Source organism: Camelus ferus, chromosome 5, assembly GCF_009834535.1.
Source record: "Camelus ferus isolate YT-003-E chromosome 5, BCGSAC_Cfer_1.0, whole genome shotgun sequence".
Lineage (NCBI taxonomy): Eukaryota > Metazoa > Chordata > Mammalia > Artiodactyla > Camelidae > Camelus > Camelus ferus.
The window spans coordinates 61452296-61473437 of NC_045700.1; the positions used below are offsets into that span (position 1 = coordinate 61452296).

General features: G+C 32.1%; 1 protein-coding gene across 6 annotated transcripts in view; it reads right to left on the reverse strand.

Moving 5' to 3' along the window:
* Nucleotides 1-21142, reverse strand: part of SPAG16 (sperm associated antigen 16) — a 779129-nt gene that overhangs the window by 721798 nt on the left and 36189 nt on the right. For all 6 annotated transcript variants that reach the window (XM_032479927.1, XM_032479929.1, XM_032479930.1 and 3 more), the window contains 4 exons: nt 20022-20129; nt 15094-15211; nt 10857-10926; nt 4144-4253 (listed from right to left, as the gene is read on the reverse strand). In XM_032479927.1, coding sequence (XP_032335818.1) covers nt 4144-4253; nt 10857-10926; nt 15094-15211; nt 20022-20129 — 406 coding nt within the window. The remainder of the gene's footprint in view (nt 1-4143; nt 4254-10856; nt 10927-15093; nt 15212-20021; nt 20130-21142) is intronic.

Genomic DNA, 21142 nt, shown 5'->3' on the forward strand with positions numbered 1-21142 from the left:
AATCTGAACGGATCAGTAACAAGTAAGAAGACTGAGTCAGTAATCAAAAAACTCCCAACACAGAAAAGGTTAGAACCAGATGGTTTCACTGGAGAATGTATCAAATATTTTAAGAATTAATGCCAGTGCTACTCAAACTCTTTCAAAAAAACTGAAGAGGTTGGAACATTCCTAAACTCATTTTTAGAGGCCAGCATTACACTGATACCAAAAGCAGAAGAGAACACTGCAAGAAAAGAAAACTACAGTACAATATACCTGATGAATATAGATGTAAAAATTCTCAACAAAATATTAGAAAACTGAATTCAATAATACACTAAAAGGATCACATACCATGATCAAGTGGAATTTATCTGTTGGATGTAAGGATGATTCAACATAAGCAAATCAATAAATGCCATACTGCATTAATAGAAAGAGACAAAAACATCATATGACCATCTCAATAGATGCAAGAAAAGGATTTGAAAAAGTTCAACATCCTTCCATGATTAAAAACCCTCAACAAACTAGGTACTAGGTACCTCAATATAATAAAGGCCTACACAAAAAAACCCCACAGCTAACATCATACTAAACAATGAAAGGTTGAAAGTTTTTCCTCTAAGATCAGGGACAAGACAAGGGACAAGGATGCCCACCTCTCATCACTCTTATTCAAAATAGTACTGGAAGTCCTAGCTAGATCATTCAGGCAGGACAAGAAAATAGAAGTTATCCAAATCAGAAAGGAAGAAGTAAAATTGTCTCTATTTGATGACATGTCTCTATAAAATGACATGATACTATATATATAGAAAAACCTAAAGACTCAATGAAAAATCTGTTGGAACTAGTCAACAAATTTGGTAGTTACAGGATATGAAATTAACATACAGAAATCAGTTTTGTTTCTATGCCCTAACAGTGAAATGTCTGAAAAAGAAATAAAGAAAACAATCCCATTCCCAATAGCATCAAAAACAATAAAATACATAGGAATAAATTTAACCAAGGAAGTAACAGATCTGCACAATGACAACAATCAGACATTGATGAAAAAAAAAAAAAACTGAGTAAGACAAGTTGAAAGCTACCCAATATTTATAGGTTGGAAAAATAAATATTGTTTAAATATCCATACTACCCAAAGCCATCTATTGATTCAATGCAATCACTATTAAAATTCCAATGTCATTTTTCCCAGAAATAGAAAAAAAATGCTAAAATTTGTGTAGAACCACAAAAGACCTTCAAAACAGCCAAAGCAATCCTGAGAATGAAGAACAAAGCTGAAGGCATCACACTCCCAATTTCAAACTATACCACAAAGTTTTAGTAATCAAAACAATGCGGTATTGACATAAAAATAGACACACAGGCCAAAGGAAGAGAATAAGAATAGAGAACCCAGAAATAAATTTCCAAATATAGACAACTAACATTTGACAAGGGAACCAAGAATAATCAATGGGGAAAGAATAGCCTTTTCAATAAATGCTTTTGGAAAAACTGGATAATTATATGCAAGAAAATAAAACTGGACTACTATCTTATACCACTCAAAAAAAAATCAACTCAAAATGGATTAAAGACTTAAATATAAGACCTGAAATTATAAAACTTTCAATGAAAACAGGGGGAAAGCTTCTAGACATATGTCTTGCCACTGATCTTTCTGGATCATGACATCAAAGCCCAAGCTACCAGGGCAAAAATCAGCAAGTGAGACTACATCAAACCAAAAACGTTCTGCACAGCAAAAGATATAATCAACAAAATGAAACAGCAACCTACTGAATAGGAATGAATTTCTAGTGAATTGGAGAAAATATTTTCAAATCCAACATATCCAATAAAGGGTTAATATAAAAAATATATTAATAACTCATACAACTCAATAGCAAAAGTAAGACAATTTGATTTTAAAAAATGGGCAGATGATGTGAATAGATGGTTTTCCAAAGACACACAGATGGTCATCAGGCACATGAAAAGATCCTCAGCATCACTAATCATCAGGGAAATGCAAATCAGAACTACAATTAGATATCACTTCACACTTCTCATAATGGTTATTACCAAAAAGATGACAAATAACAAGTGTTGGTGAAGATGTGGAGAAAGGGGAACCCTCATGCATTATTAGAGGGAATGTAAATTGGTACATCCATTATGGACAATATTATGGAGATTACTCAAAAAATTAAAAATAGGAAAACCATACTATCCAGCAATTTCACTTCCAGGTATATATCCAAAGAAAATAATAACAGGATATTGAAGAGAAATCTGTACTCCTGTGTTCATTACTGCATTGTTTACAATAGTCAAGATATGGAAACAACTTAAGTATCTGTCAATGAATGAATGGATAAATAGGATGTGAGACAGATGGATAGGTGGATAGATAGATTGGATGGATGGATGGATAGATAGATAGACAGACAGATGGAAAATCTAAAAAAGCTGAACTCATAGAAGCAGAGGAGCATGGTGGTTACCAAGGACTAGGTGGTGGAGGGATTGGGGAGATGTTGGTCAAAGGGTACAAACTTGCAGGAAAAAAATTAAAAGAAAAATACTAGTAAAAATTATTACTTGGTAAAGCGGGGAAGAATTCACTTTGTTATACATTTGGCACTTTTGTAAGTCATGGTTTTTCTACCATGTTGTAGATATTATGTTAAATATTTTGATGCAACACTGAAAAAGAACATACTATACATAAACATGTAATGTACTTGTTCTATATTTTAGCAACTTTTTGTCACATAAAAAGCCAATCTTGCATTACTAATATATGGCTTACAAGCCATAAGCAATTAGTGAGTGAATCAACAAATCATTTCTAAATATGACTTACTACTTGAAAAAGAATGTCTATGGCATTAGAACACAAAAATGTTCCTGATGACAACCACCACTATCATACCCAAAATGCTTAACTCTGATTTTTGTTTTATTATTGTGAGTGCTTTACTTGTTCCTTGAACTAATAACCTCTGTGGAGAAAAAACTAATAACCACAAGAAGAAGCACTACTACTGACAGCAAGACAGTTGTCTACCATCACTGCCTGCACTTGGTAGAGAATTGAATTAAAGGCAGGCGAAGGAGTGAAAAAGCTTTATGGAAGCAAAAGAGGTAAGGTCCCTCCTGATGGGACATTGGAGGCATGGGGAAGCTGGAGGCAGGCTGAAAAGAGATCTCCCTCAAACATAACAAATCTGTAAATTAATACTGATAACAGAGGAACAGTAAAATAGTAATTTAAATATCACAAAGAAGTGATTATCAAAGACTTAGCATAACCTAAAAGTATTTATTCTGTATTATATTCAAATACTGTATATCATACTAGCTTCCAATGCATACCTTTCAGGAAAAAATGTTATCGATATTAGCTAGGTAAATGATTTATCATTTGAATTCATAAAAATCTATTGTTCTTATAGCATTACTACTCCTGAAAAATTATAATTATAAATACTTGTCATTCCTAAATGAATGTCAGATATTTTAGAACTCAAAGGTAACAATTACTTTATAAAAACAGTCATTACCTCAGCTGGACTTTGATTCAATTTTCATGACAAGAAACTAAACCCCTCATAGGTTTTATGTAATTTTTTTTCCTCATTTTTGATCTCTTTGTCTGTGTGATCAGACATTTTTAATACTACTTTTCTGTAATCACTGTAGCAGATTTTAACTACCAGCCTGATTACAAAGAAGAGGCACTCAGATATAAGGAGATTCTTAAATGGGACATAATTCTTTCCATTCTGCTTTTTAAAAATACTAAGAAAAGTCTAAAGTTATACTACGAGAAAGTAAGTAATGATCTGGTAGTGATTTCTTTTGGACAAAGATTATTTTAAACAGAAAAATGAGCAGGTGAGCAGAAACATCCATGATTAAGCTGGAGTATGTGGCAGAGTGACTCATTAAGCTGTCTCTGCCACTAGTAAGTGTGTGTCCCTCAATTAACTAGCTACTAGGAACATTAGAGAACCCCCATTTTCCATCTATAGACCAAGGGGCTTGAAATACATAACTTCTAAATTCCTCTTCCAATAAAATAATGATACAACGTTAGTCCATGAGTCTGAACATCTGAGAGTTAAGAATGAACTAATGGAAACAAAAATATCATACCTTCTTATTAACTTTCATCTTTGTTTTACGTTTGTTTTGTTCTCTGGCTTCACGAAGACCTTTCTGAGTAGGACCTTCTGGTGCATTTTCCTTTTCACAATTAGGAGCAACTATAAGATAATACAATTTACGCTTAACATTGATACTGTTTGTAAGAAATACTACAGCCAAAAGAAAAAAAAAAGTCCAAATTCATTATACACATATGTTTTGAGGTATTAAACTAATAATATTAAAACCATACCAAAATGTTGTAAATGAAGACTCAAATTCCTTTCCCAAAAGAGGAGGGTGGCATTGCTGCAAGCTTAGTGAAATGGCAATGGTGAGTCAGATGGAGAACATAGGAGACAATCTCTAGCTACATGACATCTAACTTCCTGTCGTCATGAGGTTTCAAGTGTTTATAAACAAAGTTGATGGGGCTCAAAGGAGACAATGGTAAACAACGACAAAATTTCCCAAGTGGAACTGGATAATTAATAAAAGATTTTAAAATAAATATTGTATTAATAAAATATCCTCTATGCTTCTCAATGTTTAGGAAAACACAGCGTAACATTCCAATACAGTTGAACACTGATCTCTAAACTCCCTTGGACGTAAAGGGCAGCCCTAAATGAAGCATCTGAAGGGAAAAGTCTGTTTCCATATATATATACATGTTTAAGTACACATAATTTCCCCCTGTATTTCTAAACAACAAGCTGATTTCAAATAATGAATATGGTTATAATCATCAACACATAATTAAAAGAACTCAATGTTATAAATTATGACACTAATTTATAATAGAGAAAAGATGATAAAGACAAAAAATATCTGGATAGCTTTAATGTCAAGGCTCTCAAACAATCCTGATGTTATGAAGGTAAGTAAGGAAGTGCATGCTGGCATTCATTGTCTTTTCTGATCTAATTTTTCTTGTTCAGTCCAGTTTCAGGCAAAGGAGAAAACTGGTCTAAACAATTTACATGTATTATTTCATGAAATCTTATCAATAACCCTGTGAAGGTCACTACCATTTGCTCCCTTTTATACATAAGGAGAATTTGTATAGTAATATATATAAAGAAGAAAGGAGAAAGCAGTAAGGAGTGAAACTCAGGATTCTAGCAGGTAATTCTAGGAATATGAATAGATCTCAAGTAGTATGTAAAACATTATTAAGCACCACTTCATAAGGGAAATAAAATAAAAACAAGAAACAAACAAAGTGGTAAGGATAAATGAAAGTAAAAAAACAAAAAGGGCTTGGTTTATGAGTATATATATAGTTGTTCCACAAGCAAAATTTTAAAAATGTACACTTTAACAAGACTTTAGGAAAAAATTCAACATTTGAAACCAAAATAAGAATAAACATTGAAGAATGTATGCTGAATTGGCAGAGAAACACTTATTATTTCTCAGTGTACCAATTATAAATGATTTCCACTCTCCATCAGATAAGCAACTCTTATTTACATAAAGATTTGTAGAACAAATGAGAGGCTCAAATGTTAAGGTCTGTGTCACATTCATGGTTAATTGACTATAATTTTCAAATTCCACATAGTGCTTCTTAATGTTTTGTAAGATCCTAGCAACGTCCATGTCTCTATCACAGCATTCTCATCTTCATCATCTAATGCCTATTAATGACAAGGCCTATAGGACCAACTGGTGCTATGCTATTTCCCAAATTTTTCTTGAGTACGATCATCATCTTAAGGAAGCTACAATTCCTCAACAGAAATAAAACAAACATTAAATAAACGAACACATTTTCACTTACAGAAATTATAATTATTGTACTTTCAGTGCTAAATTTCACCCCTTTAACCATTTCTCCATGCATGCACACATTCAACCAATGTTAACTGAACATGTTCAGGACCCTGGCTAAATGTCAGAAATGTATGAATATATTCATTTAACAAATACTTAAGCTTCTACATTGTGCCAGTCCACACCTCCATTATAGATTAAACATAGCTGAAAAGAGAATTATTCAACTGAAAAAATGTTTTGAAAAAATTATCCATACTTTACCTTACAGAGATAAATAGAAAATATCTAAGAGATCAGAAAGCTAAAATGAGATCAAGTGCACAACTGGAATTCAGAAAAAGGTATAGAGATAAAGGGGAAGAGGCTATATTTGAAGAGATTATTTACCTTTCTAAACTAGACCATATACTCCATATAATCATAAGACATTGACATCTTGTAGTGCAATTCTGAGCAGCAATAAATACCCAACTTGAAGAGGAGCAGTTAATTAAACTAAACCTTAAGGAATACTTTGCTCTACTATATAGGAAATCTATTTGTGAAGCTCTGAAGTCAGCTTTCACATTTTTTCACTTCATAAAATGTTTCCAATTTCTAGCTTTTCTTCCTGAATTCATAATTTCCTATCATAAATTATAAGATAGCATAAAAACCAATTATATGTATCTTTATAACCTGCTTTGGAAATAGGCATTATTGTATTCAAATTGTACCCTCACATGAAATCAAAGTAATATATGTAAATAACTAACACAAACATACAAATAAAACCAGCATATTCATAAACTTTTGAACTTAAGTAACTTGCCCCAAAAGTTTTATCTCATAATATGTAATAGTAAAGTGCTTTCTGTGTAGTTCTTGTATTTGATACTTAACTATTTTTCATAACAAAGAAAAATGTAACACAAAACTATTACTTCAAATATGTAGTTGATAATAATTCAGTATTTCAAAGCTTCTCCTAGATTTTCTTTAATTCTACATACCATACAAGAGCAAATACAGAATTATAAACCCTTTTTAGGTAAGAAAGTTGAGTACTAAAATATTTATAATATTCTCTCTAGGTGGCAGCAATAGTGGATAATTATTTAAACTTATTTTATCATTCAAATTTTCTGTAATAAGCATGTCACTTTGATAGTCAAAAAATACAGTATGTTTAAAATTCTTTGATAGAGTCCAACTTTTATCTTATTCCTTAAATTCAGATTAAATAACAATTACTTTGTATTTTTCCTAAAGTTCAGAGTAAATGATAATCAATTCATTGTTTCCTAACTACAGAGTGAATTACATTTAATCTGAAGAATTTCTACTGCCATACCAACTTCTGCTCAAAATAAATAAAAAATGGATAGATGAATGAACAGACAGAAAAAAAATATTTTAAAAATTAAACTAAAATGTGAAAATGAAGAGGGAAGGAGTTAAACATATGAAAACAATTGTGAAGGACAGCAGGATTTATGAGGAACCACCAGTTAATCAATAAACCACTTCTTTTCAAATTACAGTCCTTGCTTAAGTAAGGTTCTAAGTTGATCAACCAATTTGAGTGATGACAGAGTCCAAGATCACACAGCCAAATACTGACACAAAAAGCTTAGGAAAAGGTACTGCAAGTCTCATATCTAAAACTAGAATGCATGTTTATAAGGAGCACAAAATTATTCAGTACAGAATTTTAGAAACTTTATTCAGGTAATTGAGATTATACAACTAAAAGAACCCTGTTTTCTTCAAGGGTTGGAATTTATTTCTTTCGATCAAAATCAATTAAACATATCACAGATAAAAATATAATTACAAACTTGATCTTCAAAGTAACTTATAAATGTCAGTCTAGAAAAATATGTAGTATGTTCATTTATGAACTAGATTAAACACCAGGAGATAACTTCATAAAGGAGTTATCTAACCATCTGTTTATTTTAATAGAGATGCCAAGGATAAATAAAACCATAAACTCTTATAATAGAATGTAACATTAGAGATTAACTGATACAAGCATCTACCCAATGCATAATTCCTCAATCTTTAAGCCTTCTTGTATATATTTTTTCTCATAAACTTCAGTCATTTTGAGAGTTAGAGTTCCTGAGATTATGGTAGTTTCACATTCTCCTTTCATATCTAATTACAATCTTCTTAAAAGTTATCTACACATAAAACAAATAATTTTTGATGTGACAGAAATATATACTGTTTGAAAAAATGAGTGAGAAAAAATATAGAAAATAATCAAATCACACAAAGAAAATTTTATAAACATTTTGGTGCACATCCTCCAATCACTTTTCTTTGTATATATTTAACAGACTGCTCTTATACTATATAAACATTTTTATTCCTTGAAATTAATATTATAATATGAGCATTTTCTTATGCATAATTTTTAAAGACTTCCTAGTATTGTATGATTAACTATATTCAAACATTCACTTGTGGCTAAACATTAAGACTGCTTGTATTGTTTTGTTACTATAGATATGACTGCAATAAACATCCTTGCACATTGTTTCTAGGCATCAATGAGCATAACTGGTATTTCTTTAACATAAAATATTAGGAGAGGAACTACTAAATCAAGGCTAGGAAAAAAATTTCAAACGTAAGGATGCTACATATTTCTTTGAAGCCTTAATTAATCAGAGAACACAATGAATAGTTATCTGGAAATAACAGGATGTTATGTTTATTAAGAAAACTCACCATTTTGCAGTATTTCTAGATCATTCTCTTTTAAATCAACATTATTGATGGATAATTTACATACAATAAAATTCACACATTTTAAGTGTAGATTTGGATAAGTTTTGACAAAGTAGGCATACAAAACTAACCAGCAAAATCAAGATATAGAAATTTGTACTACCTCCCAAATTACTGTTTTCTTATCCTTTACATACGTTATAAACATAACCTTACAATGCTGTAATTTTTTTTATCAGTCACTTTCCTTTTAAGGAAATTAAGAGGAAATCTTAATCATTGTATCAACTAGAATTTAACATTTCTAAATCTCTGTACAGCAGTCAAGTCGGCCAATCTGAGTTTCCTTCTGGCTTACTTTTCTTTAGGCCCAAAGAAAATACTTCAGTATTTCCTGTACTTTAGAATGACTTGAAACAAAATCTCTCAGCTTTCATTAATTTTGAAATATATTTCACACTAATTTCTGAATGACATTTTTATTAAATATAGAATTCCAAATTAAAACTTTCCACATTTTAAAGATGTCATTTCATTGTTTATAACCCGCGTTATTTCTGATGAGAAATTAGCCTTTATTTGTATGATTTTTCTCCTATAGATAGCATGTCTTTTCTCTCTTGCTTTCAAGGTTATCTCACATAAATTTTGAATATGACGCAGCTAGGCATGATTTTATTTGTGTTTATAGTTAGCTGATTTTTTTGGATCTGAAATTTGATGTTTTACATCTAGTTTGAAAAACTTTAGGTCATTTCTTTTAGTATTTTTATGCCCCATTCTCATTCTTTTTTCCTTTGGGATTCCAAATATCTGTACGTTAAACAGGCAAATTTCCCTTCAATTTTTTTCTCCCTTCCTGAGAATAAATGCTTTCTGCTGATGGCTCTTAAAATTTACTGACACTTCTGTCATCTCTAATCTACTATGAAGTATCAAATTTTAATTTTAGTTATTGTATTTTTCAGTACGAGATTTCTATTTCCTTTTTTTTGTTTTGACTTTCCATTTATCTGCCAAGATTCACTGTCTCTTCACTAATCAATGTCATATTTTCTTTTAAGTTCTTGATCATATCGAAAATAGTTGCTTTAGCATTTTTATCTGCTAAATCCAACACCTGGGCCATCTCAGTGTAGGTTTCCATTTATTGTTTTTTGTCTTGATTGTGGATCACATTTTCCAGTTTCTATAACCAAACTAGAAATTATACACTGGGCAGTATGATGATAGATAATAAAGACTCTAGACAATTACCTTAATCCTAATGGTGCTGATTTTTGTTCAGCAGGCAGTTTAATTTTTTGATAATCACCCTGAATTCCAGGCCTAATTTTATGCTTTGTTAGAGTGGATCCATGGAAAGCTTTAAGTATTTCTCAAGGTTCTCTAGTTTGGCAAAATTGAAAATCTAAACCCCGTTTCCTCCAAGAATTCTGTGTAACCTTTATATTTGGTTTTATAGGCTGAGTACAGGATGCTTAATGTTACCAAGGTGTTAAAAAAGTCTCTCCATCCAGGCATGGACAGATGACAATGCATCCCATGACTGCTTGACGTCTAGAACCCCTTGTCCCCTCCGAATCCTATAGAGTCCTCTTTCTCTGGTAAGTCTCAGGTAGTCTTGCATGTGTAGCCCAGCCATCTCTAAGGACTCATAGCAAACACCCTCACAAACCAGGCCAGTGCTCACTGTAGCACCTTCTTATCTGCTGCCCTTTCCTACAGATTCTGGTTGCTTCAACAACTTATAAAGTATAGTCTTTGTCTTTTCAGTTTATACAGGATGCCGTGCTCTTCTTGACCTCCATCTCCATGGAGTTTGGTTTGAAAATTTCCCCAGACAAAAAGCCATAGAGATACTTATAAATTTTCCTTCTGTCATTTGCCTTCTGTGATTTGCACAATTTTCAACACCTAAAATTTGTTGCCTCATATATAGTCCAGTTTTAAGTTATTTATGAAGAGAGAGCTAGTCTAGTACCAGATACTCTATCAGGGCCAAAGCAGAAGTCCTCCCATTATGGTTTATTCACATGTTTCTCTAAAATACAATATTACATCTATATTTCTTCTTCATATTTTCATTAATATTTCAATTTATAAAAGAATTAATATACCATTTATTAATTTAAATATCTCTAGAATTTTGAGTTCTGATAAGGCTGAGAAATAAACAACCAATAAAAAATTAGAATTTTATCACATTTTACTTTTACCTCTAATTTCAGGAGCATGGGAACTATGCCCTATTTCCATATGCTTCAATGTTTCTTGAAGTCCATAAATCTAAAAAATAAAATCCAAAGATATGGGGTTATATACTAAATGACTCAAAAAAGGGTTTAAAATTCAATGTTTAAATATTGATTACAAAATATAGAAAATATTAATCTCTCTTGGGTTAATTCCTATGTATTTTAAATTTTTAAACATTAATTTCAACAAAAGAAAACATAATTTTAAATGTAAATTCAATTCCACAAGCAAGTATTAAGTATCTATTATGGGTAAGCATCAGAAATACTTATTTCAAAGCATAGTTTCCTGAACCTGAATGTTGCACACTTTTAATGATAATTATCTAGGTCTCTACTTTGAGAGCTTTCTCCTCTGTTGAAATTGCTTCACAACAACTTAATTCATCTTTATGTCCATAAAAGATGAGGTAAGTCTTAGTTAGGAAGAAAAATATGAAAAGACTCTTATTATCCTAAACCTCTTAGCTCGTTTTCCACCCACAAACAGTCTTTGTTTTATTAAACATATTTTATAATTAAGAACATTTGTTTGGTGGCATACCATTTACCTATATTTCCTGAATAATAAACTTAAATTAAAAATTCAATCTTAAAAAGCTATCTCATCCCTTATATTATACTAACAAAAATATCATCTGTTTAATTATATATAGATACACACATTCTTCTGCTATCACTGAGTAGCAACATTTCTTTACTAATAGAAAATAGCACATAATAAATTGTAATCTATAGATTAGCACTCATGAAATGCCTAGGTTAGAAAAAAAAGTGAAAGATTTATATCTATTCTTAGATGCCAAGTGGATTATAAAAATTTTATATGAATTTCTTATTTAGAGTAGCATAAAAATTTACATAAAAGTTGCAAATATGGAACAGAGAGTTCCTATATGCCCTGCACCCCATTTCCCCTGTTAATGTCATGCATTACCATGGTACAACATTAGGTTCAATACCCAAACCAGTTTGGTTGGTGGTCCATCTGTAGGTGCCCACAATAGCTCCTTTGTCCCTTGACATACCCCATTAGTGTGTTGGGTATTTCTTCCTTCCTTCCTCTCTCCCTCCTCCTGCCCTCTTTCTTTCTTTCATTTTCCTTTCCTTCCTTCCTTCATCCCTTCCTTGCGTCCTTCTTTCCTTTCTTCTTTGCTTTTGCACTTTATGAACATTACCTAACTTTCTAACACAAGATGTCCCAAATGCTCATCCAGCTCCTCTTGTATTTTCCTTGCCGAGACTACAATCAGCCACTTCTCCAAGGAACACTATTTCATTTTATTGGAGAATAGTATTAGAAATCAATATCTGGGCACCGGGTATACGCACTGCCACTACAGTATTATTACTTCTAGACCTTCTCAGCAGACAGAGCCTCTCAGCAGATTTTTAGAATATTTCTTGAATTGGTGGGACGGTATGGCTCAGTGGAAGAGTCCTGTGCTTAGCATGTAAGAGGTCCCGGGTTCAATCCCCAGTACCTCCACTAAAAATAAATAAATAAACCTAATTACCTGCCCCTCAATAAATAAATAAATGAAATTTTAATAAATATATAAATATTCTTAAAAAAATTAAACCCCATGATCCAAAAAAGATAAAATTTAATTTATTATACATATATATACTAAGAAATAAATTATATTTTAGCTTTTTTCAAACATAGAGCTCTAATTCAGAATTCTTGATGTTTTTGGTAATTCTGTGAAACTGAAAATAATTAAATTATATATGTTTCTGTAAGATTTAAATAAATTTAAAAGTTACCACACTGTTTATTACATATCAAAAGAACCTGAAAACACATACTTTTAGATTTTTGTCATCTCACAGTATACTTTAACTTCTGGATATACAAACTAAATAGCACTAAAAGATTCTAAAATCTAATCTTCCTCATGCAAAGTATTTGAGAGGTCTGTATGTTTAGAGAAACACAGTAAGTTCATTAAGATAAAGTTTTTAGGGAAATGACAATAAGAGTCAGGACAATGAGGTCATAGATGTTAAGGGTCTCACACATGCTTGGCAGAGGCCACGGAATGAGCAAGGTGTACTAGGTTTACACTCAAAAAACCCACTCAGAACCACGTACCTCAAAATCAGGAATACAACCAAACCACTCACACTACTCTAGAAAATGAAGGCCAAGAGAACAGCATGTAGACTTTGGGCCAGTGGATAAGTGGCCCTTGTACTACGAAGCACCTGGGAAGAATGAGAAGAGGATGCCATTTGAAGGGAGAAAATTAACACTGATAGTTATGTTTTAGCTAAATAATCAGTTAAAAATATAACATTCAAATATCCTGTGTTAAACTCAAAGAGACTGTTTTACCCAGAAAGATCTGGATAGTCTGTAATAGCAAGTTATGTTTTCTTTTGCCTTCAGCAGGAGTAGGGTTCAAAGACGAAATAAGTTGTAGATAATAAAGATATAGTTCTTTGCACATCTGAATGGCAGTGTGTAAAATTCAACCCTGCCTCAGAGAGTGATTTTAATTTTTAAACATGTTTTCATCTTAGATACATATCAATCATAAGGCAAGTAACTTTATCTCTGTTTAATAGGTAAGAAAACAGACATATATGAAAAATTATGTGAATGTTCACATGGCTACTTTGCAGCACAATTGGGACCGATCTCTACCACTCCTAATCCTTAGCTCTTTTAACTAAACTAGCAAAGAGCAATCTGAACCCAAAGACTGTATGTGGCCTAAATATGTTTTCAATATGGCCTTTCATCCAACATATTAGAGAGAGGGGAACTGATGGCTTTTACAGAAAGATAACATCCCGTATCACACAGATGATGAGTAGAAGATCTAATGACAGACAGGTTGAAGATATAGAAATCAACAATCTGGAGGGAAGTGTAGGCACTGGCCAGCATGGATGCCTGGAGGGCCCTGATATCCTTGAATAGTGAAACTTAGTCTGAGTGGTCTGTCAGAGATGCCAAAGTATACGTGGTCACTGGGGAATGTATGGCCAGCTCACTGAGGGATTCCTCCCAGGAGAAGGGTAATAGGGAGATAAGCATGAGAACAGGGGGATAAGGAGAGTAAGATGGGCAGCAAAAGTCTAAGCTGAGTTTGTGGCAGGAAAAGAAGTAGGAGCAACCTGACTCTAGCTCACAGGAATCCAAGCTGTAGGGTTGTGCCTCTTGTTGGGAGCTGAGGGGACAGGTTAGATGAAAAGGAGCAAGGAGATGAAATTCTGATGGTTTGATAATATAATGCCTTAAAAATATAAATTATTTTTAAACTCATTTTAAGTAATATTACTAATAAAACAATTCAGACATTTGAAGACACAAAATTAAATTTCAAGTGCAAAGAAGCAAGGAAACAAGAGATGTTTTCATTTTAGTAGCTAAAAATTACACTCAAGAAAAGGCAATATACATTTGATTAAAGTATGTCTTAATAAAATCATTCAAGCTCTTGTAACCATCATTCAAGCTTTTGGACCTTCTTAAAGTTAGCCAAAAATTAAAATCTCCAGAAAACAGTATGAGAATGTTAAGCATGGTAGCAATTTTATATTTTCTAATAAACGATTGCATAGTTTTAATGTAGCCAATAAACATTTTATTTTTCTTGAATTCTGTACCAGAGGTTCCTCATCATAGCCCTAGGCCTACACCTAGGCAAAACTCCTGCAGGAAGAACGGAAAGGGTGTTAACAGCAAACACGACTGAAAACTGAGTCAGTAACTTGGTGTGTCAAGAACTCATTTGGAGGTGAATTACAAGGACTTTCTATCCATTATCTCATCTAAGTTTCACAACTATATTAAAAAGTAGGTCATTGTAGCTATACTTGATGTATGAGAGTTCTGAGTTCAAAGTGTTTAGGTAAGGTCCAGGTTTATAGCTGTCAAAGCTGGCATTTAAACCCAAGTTTGTTTGACAATAATGGCTGGATTTTTTCTTCTAACTATATTTGAATGATCTCCTAAAAACTTATATTTTAATTAAATAATTTCAATTCAGTAAGTCTTTGTAGGTTTAAAATGGAAAAAAATAATTCCCTGAATGTTTCCAAATGAATCTTTTTTTACAACATGACAATTGGTGGAAGTCTTTCAAAATTTATCTCAGAAACAAAACCAATATTTCCATTAGTGTTATAAAAAAAAAACAAATGATTAAAAATCATTTTCAGGTAGCTTTGATGGTCTCTTTACCTGTCCGACTGCTCTGTCTCTTTCCAAGGAGGTCAGCATTTTCTGCTTCAGTAAAGTGTGGTGCTTCTCATGTAACACCCTTATAGTTGGTTCATAAGATGCATAATGTAACTTCAACCTATGAAAAATAAAGGGCATCTTAAAGGGTAGTTGAATTAAATCAGTGATTTCCATCTAACATCTGAATCTTTTTTTTTCTTTTTTTGCATTGGAATAAAAAATGAATAACTGTATAAAGGTCAACACAACAGAGCTAAGAAGTGTAAGAAGTATTATTTGGCATGCAACTTCCCTGCAACCAGGACGGAGCGGGGTAAAGTCACATTTCTCTTGAGTTAACTAATAATCTATTTCCTTCTGTGTATTTTAGTATGCAGTTAACTAATTCTCTATTTCCTTCTGCGTATTCGAGTATGCACTCAGAAGTTGCTATTCTTGAGAGAAAACAAAGTTACATTTTCTTTAACTCAGAAACAGTTTTCAAAAAGACAATGGCTACAAACAATGGATGATTAAACAGAGTGTCATTCAAAACAAAATAAAGGACTGTCTTAAAAACAAGTATGATTAAGCTCCTATTAAGAAACTTAAGTCTAAAAATATTTTGATATCTCATAGGAGAAAAATTTATCTCAACATATAACTTTAAATAATCTATTTTATTTGAAAGTGCCTTCAAAATAATTTTTTACTTTTTTGTCAAAGTGTAATTTATATGGAGTAAAATACACAGGTCACAAGTATTATAGTTCAGAATTTTCAGAAATATGCATACCCAATTAATCCATATTGTTATCAAAATATGGAGCGTTTCTAACATTTCAGTGAAACTGGCTTCTTTCACTCAGGAAAATATTTTTTAAATTCTTCCATGTTGTTGTATATATCAATAATTCATTTCTTTTTATTGTGTGTAGTATTCCTTTGTGCATACATTTTACAATGTGTTTATCCAATATTCTGCTGATGAAGAACTGAGTTGTTTTCAGTTTGGTGCTACTATGAAAACCGTTTCTATGAAAATTCTTACACAAGTCATAAAAGATATTTGTGGTTATATATCTTTATTTCTCTTAGAAACAATAACTAGGAGTTTAGTTGCTGGGTTGTAATTTATACTTAAAACAGCAATATATGAGAGTCCTGGTTACTCTACCTCTTTGCCAACATTTGGTGATAAGTAGTATATCTAGGGTTTGACAATTATCAATTTTATCAGTTTATTATATTTTGAAAACAACCAATTTTGTTGATTTTTTTCTTATGTTTATACTTTTGCCAGTTTATTGGTTTCTAATCTTATTTTTATTTCTTTTTCTTTCTTTGTGCTTAATTTGTTCACTTTTGAGCTTCTAAGATACAAAAATACAAAATTAGATCGCTGGTTTAAAATTTCCTTCTTTTCTAATAATAAGCTATCAATTTCACTTTAAGCACTGCTTTGGCTGAATCCTATGAATTTTAATATTGAATTTTCAATCATTCAGTTTAAAATATAATCTAATTTTGTTCCTTGATTCATGTATTATTTAGAAGTGTGTTATGTAATTTCCAGGTATTTGGGACTTTTCCAGAAAGCTTTTTGTCATTGATAATTTAATTTAATTTGGTTGTGGTCAGAGAATGTATTTTGTATGGATATCAATTCTTTGAAATTTATAGACTTGTTTTATGGCTCAGCATATGACCTATTTTGGTGAACATTCCATATGCATTTGAAAAGTCCAAAGTAGAATTCAGGAAATGTCAATTATACTCAATTAATTTATGTCTTGTTCTATAGACTTGAGCATTTTTTGCCTATTTTTCAAGTAACTGCTAAAAGAGAAACGTTAAAATCTCCAGTTATAACTGGAAATATCTATTTTTCCTTTCTACTTTATTAGGTTTTGCTTCATATATTTTCAAGTCTCTTATACCTTCTTGATGAATTGACTCGTATCCGTATGAAATGACCTCTTTTTCTCTGTTTCTCAGGATATCCTTGACGATGTTATTTCTGTAATCCTCCTCCTCAAGCCCTGTGGGCTTGCAGAAGTCACCCTGCTACCCTAAAAAAAGGTATCATTTCAGCTGCACTGCAAGCTGCTGCAGACACCTTTCAAAGCTTACTTTTAGGGCAAGTATAAAACAGTTCCTTCTCTAGGACTAGAATAGCTCTGTTCCTCTGGCATGGTTTATCAAGGGTCTTAACTGAATGCTCAGAGTAGTAAGTGAGGTTTGCCATTTTGGCTGGTCAGAACTACATCTGCAATCAATGGAATCTGCATGTAGCTCACAGTTTCCCAGGAGCTGTTCCTTGCAGGCCTCATATTCTCTCACCACATATGTCCACAACTTAGTATATGGTCAAAGAATAAAAGGAAAAACTTTTTCTTAAGTTTCTTTTCACACACCAACCTCCTTTTGTGTACACTGTCTGCCTAGTCAGCTCATCAAGACTACTGTCTAATTGGGTTCCACCTCGTCACACTATTATCTGAGGAGTTACTCCATGAAGAAATCTGGGGTTATCATACTGCTCACTTTGTGTGTTCTCTTCTCTTAGGCATCACAGTCTCACTCTGCAATTTTCCAGCATCCGAAAAACTGCCAAAACTTTTGTCCAGTTTTGTAGTTCATTACAGTTGGACAGCTTAGTCCAGTACTAGTTGGAGAGCTAGGTTTATACCAGTTACTCTGACATGATTCAACACAGAAGTCTCCCAAAATAATACTAAATTTGTTTTATTTTTGTTTTATTTTTAAAAATTAAAACAGTCCTCATTTTAGACAATAAATATTTTCATGAAAGTGTTTAGGAAAGTTGTTGATTTGTAAATCTTCTTTCTCTTAACATAATTTTTATTACACTTCACTGATGACAGTAATAAAATCTAAGCATTAAAGTTACCATATATATTATATTATGTATAATTATATGTAATTTTATATATAAAATATTATATATATATTTAGTGGGTATTAATTCAGCCATACTCAGCAAAGCAAGTGAGAGTAATAAAATAAAAATATAAGTAGTATATACAGTTTCATGCCCATTCCACTTAATGAACTTGGCATATATACATTTTTCTGTATACTATACACTTCTATGAACACTATACATTTATAAACATATATTCAGCACACAATGTGTGCTGTAATTTGTGGGCAATTGAAGCATCACTATTATTGATGACTCTGGCATCTAATTCATTCATGAAATATGACTTGATTATCCCCCATGCAAAGAGTCAGCAACACATAAATACCAATAGAGTATAAAAAGGAAACAACATTCAAAGAAACCTTCTGTTTAATCAGATTGAAAGAGTGTATCCGTTTGATATATTCTGTAAGTACTTCATATTTCACCTGCTTATAAGTTCAAAGTTTTGGTATTAATTCTGAAACTAAGTACATTCATAATAAGGCACTCATGTTAAATGAGAACTATTGTAAAATTGATAGGTAAAAGCAACTAATTACAACTTAGCTGAACAATTCAGAGAAAAAACTAAAGTTGACTTTTTGTGGTTTATGATAAAAGGAAACATAAATACATAACTGAAATATTTGAGTAAATAAGACATAGGGAACTCTGACCCTAACTTATCCTAGAATCAAAAACATCCTTCTCTATAGCTGAATTATTATACAATGGCACAATTACTAGACAAGATGTTCACTGACGACTGATTAACTTCACTGGTGATTAACTTCATGACTAGCTTTGCTGTGACTCTCAGGACATCACTTTTTTTTGTTACAGAAAAAAAATTAATGATTCATCCAGATCGTTAAATAGATACATTATTCTTAATGATTAATTATGGAAACAAATGCTACCTTAATATACACTAAATATAATCCTATTCCAACATAATGTGGGCTTCTTCACTGGGACCCCTAAGGTTTACAAAAAGTATAATCTGAAAATGCTGAATTTTTACATGAAATAAATAACAGCATTCCCTTTAAACATACTAGGAAATTTAATAAGTATGATATATTTTTAAACATATGCTAGAGTCTCAAAAAAAAATTTAAAGCCTCAAACAACAGTTTACCAAAGAATAGAACATCCAAGCAGCAACAGTGAACAATCATATTTCAGCTGCCACAAATGGACACATAGGTGCTCTTAGACTGTCATCAATCCAAGCAACTGAAGTACTGAAGGCTGCTTGTATCAGCACAGAGAGTGGAAATAGAGCCAAATCTGAGATTTTTCCCATGAAGAATACACTGTGATTCAAACTAAATGTGTATGTGTACTTACACACACACACACACACACACACACACACCCCTACTAAAATGCTTTTAGGCTTTTCCTCCTGCCAAATGGGTTACCACACCCTGATGGCACAGCAATTATTTATCTTCGGACAAGAAAACACATAGCTATCTTTCCAGGACTTCTATGTGACTTCAAAAGAGCCACAGGCCTCTTTATTGTCCTGAGAGTAGAATAATTCCCAAATATAAAAGGAAGCTTTTAAAAACAAAATACAATATACAGTTCTAAAAAAAAGAACTGGGAAGTCTATATGAAATAGTATATATTTAACACATACTTTCACTATTATGCAAAGTATTTATCATCCGTTATGTTCCAGACCCTGTATTAGGTACTTATACAATCACCATTTTTACAGATAAGAAGCAGAACAATGAGCACACAAAGGTAAGTGGTGGAGCCAGGCTTCCAATATTTAATTGACTCCCAAATCCGAGCTCCTTAATAGTCTCTGGGGATCTTGAGAGCAAGGATTTAAACTTGCTCATCTTTGTATTAAACACATAGTATAATACCTGGCAGACAGTAGATGTTCAATAAATGTTCAGTGAAAAACAACCTGGAACCTTCTGGGATAGCCAAGCTGCTTAACACAAATTAAATAGCTCTTTAATAAACATGCCAACAAATATTATCGGCTTACCCTTTGAGGTCATTAATTAATTTGTTTTTCTCCTGGACTGTTCGCTTGTGGTGCATTCGATGAAAATCACGTACTTTCTGAGTTTTCAGCAGATCTTCCCTAGCCTTGCTGAAAAATAAAAATAATAATAACTTTAAAAATCACTGATAATTTCTTTTTGAAAATTATTTACTTACCAATTCAAATCCAGTCCTAAGGAACCCAAAGGACAATCGAAAAGCAAAGATTCTATTATAATTCTCACTGAACTATCCCAATCAACATAACATATATTGGGGTGGGGGATGAACAGGCTAAAACCTGTAGTTTCAAAAATATCTTCATTCACATTTCATTTAAATAAAAAAAATTTAAGGTATGCTGCCACAATAACCTATAGTCCATCTATTTCCAAAGACAATTTGTTTAAAAAATTGAAATACATATAAAATAAGATAATTCAAAATAATTAAAAATAAAGAAAAAGACTACAAAATTTAATTCTGAACTTGCTAGAATATACGGTTAAGTGGGTTACTTAGTTCTGAAAACTGAAAAAGAAAGCATATAAGTTCTAGAAAACCAAGATTTTATTCTGGTAATGCATATGAGAAATAGTACACTGAATACAGATCATATTACTAGAATAATTGGTAGCTTAGTGAGAAGAGTCTTCAATATCAGGGTTGTGATACAGAAGCATTCTTCAACTGCATATATCTTCTGCAGACCCCTGGCATAAAGCAAGCAAGAGTACTCTGTATAAGCCCAGGCGTATGCGAAAAATTAATGGGAATGATTCACCTACCTCTACAATGTAAGTTAGCTTTATTATAATAATGTGAAAGTAGTTATCTAACAGCCTGAGTTAACTGACAAAGTTCTATGCATTCAGATTCTCACGTTCTGATAGAACGGATAGACTGAATTAGACTACTGACATCTCACAAAAGGATCAGAATGGAATAAATCGGCTTCATGTATTTCAAAATTCAGATTCATATGAAATAAATGCATGCAATAGATTTCTGTTTTAGGAGCTACGTCATTGCACTCACTGAGGAGTGGTGGCTTGGATGAAGCCAAAGTAGTGGTATGAGTTTAGGTTTTCAGGCTTCTAATGGAGCATATTATGATCGTGA